General features: G+C 63.7%; 1 protein-coding gene across 7 annotated transcripts in view; it reads left to right on the top strand.

The window, feature by feature from the left end:
* The window catches only part of MCF2L (MCF.2 cell line derived transforming sequence like), a 75598-nt gene that overhangs the window by 40445 nt on the left and 27940 nt on the right, over window positions 1-7213 (top strand). For all 7 annotated transcript variants that reach the window (XM_029936423.1, XM_029936418.1, XM_029936422.1 and 4 more), the window contains one exon: window positions 3613-3703. In XM_029936423.1, coding sequence (XP_029792283.1) covers window positions 3613-3703 — 91 coding nt within the window. The remainder of the gene's footprint in view (window positions 1-3612; window positions 3704-7213) is intronic.

Genomic DNA, 7213 nt, shown 5'->3' with positions numbered 1-7213 from the left:
GTCCAGGCTCAGAGTGAGGAGACCAGGAAGGGAGGGGGAGGGCAGGGAGGGGGTGTGGGGAAGAGGGGATTTGGGTGCTGGGCGGGGAGGGGGGCCAGAGATGGGGGGACTGGGCACAGGGGAATGCGGAGAGGGGTCCAGGCTGGGGGGAGGGGGGGAGGGGTGGGGGGACTGGGAAGGGCGGGAGTGGGAGGGGCGCCCCCCCAGCTGCCCCAGATCTGAAGCGCCCTGTCCTGGCTTCTCCTGCGGACCGCACCAGTGCCTGCATTTTAACCAGCTGGGAGTTAGCAGCAGCCGCGTCCCCCACCCTTGCACTCCGGGGTTCTGTGTGTGTCTCCCCCTGCTCCTGCTCTGTGGCCAACTGCTGTAAACAGGCGAGTCCCCGCGGGGGCGGGAACAAGATGGGGCTTGGCCCGGAGCCGGACAGTGACAGCCGGCCTCACTGTCGGGGCACCACCCAGCTCTCCCCCTAGACTGTTCAGGGGCTGCTCCCTGCTCCCCCGGGGGAGGGAGAGATGCTCCCCCGTGACAAGGCTCCCCACCGGGGCCACCAAGGCCATCAGTGAGTGGCCAAATCCCAGAAACGAGTCTACAGGAGCTCCGTCACTTTGCGCCGGAAGTGAGCTTACTGGCCCCACCCGGCTGCCAGGCAGCTGGCCAGGGCGGCCCCCCACCCCCGAGCCGGCTGTTCTGCGGGTGGGGGCTGGTGCCCGTGCGTCTGCTGGGGCATGTGTGCCCTGTGAGCTGGGACACCTCTGTGTGGCCACCGGCCTTTGACCACGCCCTCCGCTTCTCCCACCATCACCGCCTTTTGTGCCACCAGCCCAAGGGCGGCGGCTTCTCAGGGATCTGAGCATGACCCGCCCTGTCCCCTGGCCTGTGACGTCAGAGGCCTGTGGGTGGGGCCAGAAGCAGGGCTCCACTGAGTCCTTTCCCTCGGTGGGCACAGCCGGACCCTCCTCATCGAGTTGGGGGCGGAGCGGCAGAACCCTGCTGGCCCCAGCCGTGAGGGCAGCACGGACACTGGGCCTTGCCCGGGGGCCGTGGTCATGTGGGTGCGGTGGGGCCAGAAAGGTCTGCAGCTGCTGAGGATGCAGCTGCCGCCTGAGTGTGCGCCTGTGGGGGGTGCTCCCCTGAGTGTGCGCGGGAGGGGGCTCCTGGGGGGTGGGTCCGGCCTGGGAGGTGGTGTGCGGGCGCCCGGGAGCACCCAGAACCCGACCACAAGGCTTGACCCGTCTGTGCTGCGCTGTGTGACTGTGGGCAAGCGGCCCACTCTCTCTGAGCCTCTGCTCCTCCACTCTGGGCTGGGGGCCGTGATCCCGACCTCTCGGGGCTGCCATGAGGAGTGGGGGGCGCAGGTCCGCAGTGGCGGCCCCCAGCACAAGAAACGCCCCCTCTCAGAACACGTCCCGGCCTGGCCTGCGTGAGGGGCCGGTGGCCAGCGCGTGCTGGCCGCGCCAGGAGGAGCATGGCGCAGTGCCCAGGTCAGCGCCCCAACCTCCGCACGTTCCACTTGGAATTTGTTTATTTTAATTTGAGCTGTTCGGGACTTTGGTTTTCTGTCACATTTGTATCAATGCCTGCTTGTGATACTGGTCTCCCAGCGCACCCGGGACTGTGTGGAAGGGACACCGGGAGGCCCTGGAGCCACCCGTGCGTTTGCATCATCGGGAACACACCGCCAAGGGCATTGGGGTGGGCGTCGGGCCGGCGCAGTGGGCTCTGCGGCAGGAAGGGGTACGTTTGGGCCAAGGGGTGGATGCTCCAGGTTCAGAAGCTCAAACCAAGTGTGGCGCCTGAGGGCGGGTGCGGAATGGTGAGGGGAAGCACCCATCGTGGGCGACAGAGTCCCCACCGGGATCAGGGCTCCGTTTCGGGGAGAAGGGGGGACCCTGCGTCGGGCCTGGCACTCAGAAACAAGTTGCAGGCTCTCCGGGCACGTGGCGGTGTACAGACACGGCCCACTGAACCGCCCAGCAGGGCGCTGATTTGGTTCCCATGTCTAGAGGGAAGGAAGTTGAGGTGATGCGCAGGGCCCAGAGCCCTCTCCTGTCTCCAGCCCCCGGCGGCGCCCCTCCTGGCAAGTGGATCAGCCGGTCTGGTGGGCGGTGCTGTCCACGGTGTGACAAGCGTCTCCAGGCCTCCGTTCTCCACGTCAGGAGGACCAGGCGTCGGTCTGAGCTCAGGGCTTCCGAGGATGCAGACAGACTCGTGGAGAAGCTGGGTCAGAGCCAGTGGTTCCCACCCTCGAAGAGGGGTGTGTGGTCGGTGGGGAGGGGGTCTCGGCAGAGCACCTGGCGTGGACGGAGCTCGAGCGCTGCCCTGACCCATCCGGGCCGTGGGCCTGGCGCCCCGGGACAGAACGGGGACTGCCCCACACTGGCCGAGCGCTGGCCAACACCTGCTTGGGGCCACCTGCAGAGCGTGCCTGCCCACGGCGGTACGGAGTTCTGGGCCCCACAGCCAGCCCGGGACACAGTCGGCGACCGCACAGCTGCCTCCCCGGCTCCTAGCACTGAGGCTCCAGTGACCAACCTTCCCGCAAGAGAACTGACCCAGCTCCGAGACGGTGCCACGGGGGGCGCCCCGTGCTGCCCTGAGACCCCAGCGCCCCGAGCTCTGTCTCCACGGCCGGAAGGCTGCTCTGCAGCAGAGCTGATGTCTGTGCGGCTCCTGTGAAGGGGCGGAGCCCCCCTCGGGGGTGGGCGAGGGCGCAGAGCCAGCAGCACCCCTGCGCGTGCGTTCTGCACGGCACCGTGCCCCCCGTCGGATCTGAGGGGGACGCGTGGGCCTCACGGCGCAGCCGGCGGAGCCCTCCCGGCGGCTTCATTTGCTAGTGCTCCCTGTGATTCCGATTTCCGATTTCCGCTGAACCCTGGAAGCTGCTTCCTGGCGTCCACTCACAGACTCGGGAACCAGCCATTCAAGTCGGCGCCCCTCCGTGCACACCGCTGGCTCGGGAGTGAGGTTGCCGGCGGAAACGGACCCCGTCCTACCCTGTGACTCAGGCTCCTGTGCCGAGCGAAGGACGCAGGACCGAGCTGTCATCACACAGCGACTCGGCGTTATCTTCACCACAGATGCTGCGTCTCTTGTCCCCCGTTCCCAGCGGATGCTTGTGAGCCCGCGGACGCCTCCAGGATTTTCTCCCAGAAGCACGGCAGTGCCGTGTGGAGCGACTTTATAATAACGTGGACACACAGGGGCCTCAGATGCCAGGACAATGTGACTCGTTTGGGAGGGCTTAGCCAGCTGGTCGGCCCGGAAGGGAGGCCGACTGGCTCTCACGCTGGATCAGAAGGTGACCGGGCTCCGGAAAGGGGGTTCTGCCAGGGTCTCTGCCCCGAGCGGGGGCCAGTGCGGGGCTGGGAAGGGGCGGCACCCGGGAAGCATCTGCCCGTCCTAGACACGAGCAGGCTCTGGAAGCTGCCCGGCCACGGGCCCTGGACACGCTGCGTGCGGAGCGGGTGCTGGCTGGGCCCGCAGCCTGCCGCCAGCCAGGGCGCCGCACGGGCAGTCCCGGAGGAGCCTCGGTGCTGCCGGTCTTCCCGGAGCTCAGGAAAGCCTGGGACCTGCTGCCGCACTAACTGCAGGTCTCTGTCCTCATTTCAGCTTACAGGATGCGGGCGTCGGGTTCATCCTGGTCATAGACCGAAGGCAGGACAAATGGACGTCGGTGAAGGCGTCGGTCCTGCGAATAGCAGTAAGTGTCGTCGGTGCCCGGGCTGTGACGCCCGCCTCTGCTCGTCCCCGGGGCCGGGTGACCGCACTGTCCCTCCCCGAGCCCTCTGGCTGTCCGGTGGTGGTCTGCGTGCTGCTGGCCCGGGCTCTGCGGCCTGGGGCAGGGCCAAGGGGAATTCGGGAGCCCGTGCCCCCTCGGTCTGTCTGACTTGCTGGAGCGTGTGCCCATGTGTGTGCATGGTGTGCGTGTGTGTACGTGTGTGTGCGCACATACATGTGCAAATGCATGGGTTCACTCTCAGGGGCTTATGATCATTTAAAAAGAGTTCCACCAGCCTGTTTATTTTTAACCTTGGAATGTGTGAGATGCTGAGCATTTAATGTGTCTTCTTCATTCTTTTTTTAGACAGAGAATGAGAGATTGAGACCATGAGCAGGGGAGGGGTAGAGAGAGGGAGAGGGGGAAAGAGTCCCAAGCAGGCTCCACACTCAGATCGGAACCTGACGCGGGACTCCCTCCCCTGACCTTGGGTTCATGACCGGAGCTGAAACCAAGAGCTAGATGGTCAACCCAGGGAGGCACCCGGGCGCCTGTAATGTGTCTTCAGTCTTTCTAATGCTTATTTGTTTTTGAGACGGAGAGACAGAGACAGAATGGGAGTGGGGGAGGGGCCGAGAGCGAGCGGCACACACAGAATTAAAGCAGGTCCAGGCTCTGAGCTGTTAGACTCCCGAACTTCGAGATCCTGACCTGAGCCGAAGTCGGATGCTCAACCCACTGACCCCAGGTGCCCCCGTGTGTCTTCATCTTAACCGGAGCGCAAGGCCTTGAGCTGGGGCCCTCGGGACAGTAAGGGGACCTTCAGGCTGCACATTTGAAGTGGTTTTGAACTGAACGCCCGTTTCTAATTGACTTTCTCCTTCCCAAACCACTTACCCACTAAACCAGACACCTGGGCCTTCCTGGAGCCCATCCCTGCCCCCGACGACCCCGCCCCCTCACGCAGGGCAGGGCGGCGGCTCTGTGGCTGTTCCCAGCCCGCCGTACTAGGCCAGAGGGGAGGGTCCAGGGGGCGCTTCACACGCCCTCGGTCACGGCAGGGGGGACCCAGGGCACCCATGACTGATCTCTGGCCGAGCTGGCTCTTAGGAACCTAAGCCCCCAGTGGAATGAAACCCTCCAATCTCTTGCTCTGGGTCTGTGGTTCCTGAGCTCTGAGAGGCCGCCGTGCCGCGGCCCAGGGTGGGACGGACCCCTCCCCAGAGAGGCCCCCTCACCCTCGAACAGCACCTGAGGCTTGGGCCAGCTCTGATTCTTAGAATCTGCGGCATCCTGCAAGCCTGCCCCTGGCCGCTGGCGCCCCCTTGTCCTTCTGGGGAAACGTCTCCCTGCACCACCTGGCACACCTCCCATTCCTTGTTCCCGCACCCCGCTGCCCCCAGGCCCCCGGCGCACGCGTGTCCTGGCCCCCCCTGTCCCCCCAGTGCCCCATGTCCTGTTCTTCATCCCCTATTATAGAATCAGGTTTCCTTTGCTTTGCTGTGAGGCTTCCGGAGTACTTCTGATTTGCCATCAGCAGTTAATAGCCAGTATGTCCATTTCATTAGTCTAAATGTAAAAGCACATTTGCCTATGACACCACGCGGCAGGCTGACTTAAATAAGCCCCAAGACCCACGGGCACAGGTGCACGGTGGACTCAGGACAAGTGTTTCTCAGGAACTCAGTGCTGGGCGGGGTGTCAGGGCGTTCTGAGTCAGACGTGTCATTGTTTCTAACGCTGTCGCGAGCCCGGGGGCTCCGGCGGTCGGCGCCCGACTCCGGCCGTGCGAGCTCCGTGCCGACAGCCCGGAGCCCGGAGCCGCTTCGGACTCCGAGTCTCCCTCGCTCTGCCTACCCCCCCCCCTGCGCTCGCGCTTGCGTGCACGCTCTCTCTCTGTCTCTCTAAAATAAACAAACACATAGAAAAGGAAGGCGGCATGGTTGTAATAATATTTTCCATTCCAAATAACCTCTGCGGTTTTCACACTTACCCACCACGCACTGACTCGCGCTCAGGCGTCTGACAGTGTGGCCGCACAAGGTCGGCCTCCTTGCCGTGATGGTCACGGCGTCTCCCCTCTGCACGCACGCCTGTCTCTGGAAGGCCTCGCCCCGGCACGGGGGGCGGGGGCAGCCTCTGCTCATCGGCTCCCCCACCCCCATCCCCACGGCGCAGCGGTCCACGCGGGCTCCCGCTCTGGAAGACGTCTGCACTCACACCTGCACGTCACGGGGTCCTCGCGGTCCAGCCCACACGCACGTGGCGCGAGCCCAGGCCAGCCCCGGAAGACAGGTTCACCGTGACCGTCTCTCACAGCCCTCGGTGGCTCCTGGCTAGAAACAGGAGGGTCCCCAAACCCAGGATAGTTTTAAAGAACTAGATAAATTATTTTTAAGAACTGAAGTACCTGTGCGTGCGCCCTGCAGGACAGCGGTGTGGCCAGGGCGGGCCTGCCCTCGGCGGGGGTGGGGGGGTGGGGAGGAAGACCTTTGTCATTGCTTTATGGCCAGGTGGATTTCTAAACCGTGCTGACTCATCTTTAAGGCTTTGTTTTGTGAAATCATAACTGAAAAGTTGGTGTTTGAGTTTCAGTGTGTGCACACAGTCATACATGATAAACATTTCTGAAGTACGCTTTTCCCTAGAAGTCTCAGGGCTCCCCAGTGCTGGCTTAGAAATCCCAGGAGCTAACATTTTTCAAGCAGAATTGCCAAGAGTTCTCTGTAGCTTCAATACTTTCTTTTTTTTTAATTATTTTATTTTATTTTATGTTTTAATTTTATGTCATTATTTTGAGAGAGAGAAGCAGAGAGCGAGTGGGGGTGGGTGGGCAGAGAGAGGGAGACACGGAGTCCGAAGCGGCTCCAGGCTCCGCGCTGTCAGCAGAGCCTGACGCAGGGCTCGAACTCACAGACCTTGAGACCATGACCTGACCTGAAGTTGGCACTTCACCGACTGAGCCCGCAGGAGCCCCCAAAGCTTTCTGATACAAGGATGTGTTGATCATGTTAATGCCGGTGTGCCTCGTGTGGATCAGCATGTGCACCCGGCCCCACACCCGGCTCTGAGGGCTGTGGGCGTACGTGGGGAGGGAGCTGGAAGTATCCAGCCAGGTGGGGTGCTGACAGCTACGAAGGCACGGTGAGGGCTGTGACCAGAGGGGCCATCGCTGGGGAGGGTGCCGAGCTGTCCCACAGGAGGTCAAGAGGCTGCGAGGCCGGCCCCCTTGCCTTTCTTGTATGTGCCATTTGTGAGCCAGGGCGTGCGGTGTGGCCGCCATGGCTCTGCGGTGGGGACAGGAGGTGGGAGACAGAGCCGCACGCTGCTGCCATCCACCCGGGGCCCCAGCTCCGGCTGCCCTGCGCTCCATCCGGGGGCCTCGGGGGAACCAGCACGTGGTGTGAGCCAGGCCAGCACCCTGGAGGGGGGCGTGTGTCCCCGCACCGCGGACGGCCCCCAGGACCCCTGGGCCACAATTTGCCGCAGGGG

The sequence above is a fragment of the Suricata suricatta genome, chromosome 4 (assembly GCF_006229205.1).
Source record: "Suricata suricatta isolate VVHF042 chromosome 4, meerkat_22Aug2017_6uvM2_HiC, whole genome shotgun sequence".
Classification (NCBI taxonomy): domain Eukaryota; kingdom Metazoa; phylum Chordata; class Mammalia; order Carnivora; family Herpestidae; genus Suricata; species Suricata suricatta.
Note: the sequence above shows the minus strand (reverse complement) of the source record. Positions and strands in the feature narration are given on the sequence as shown.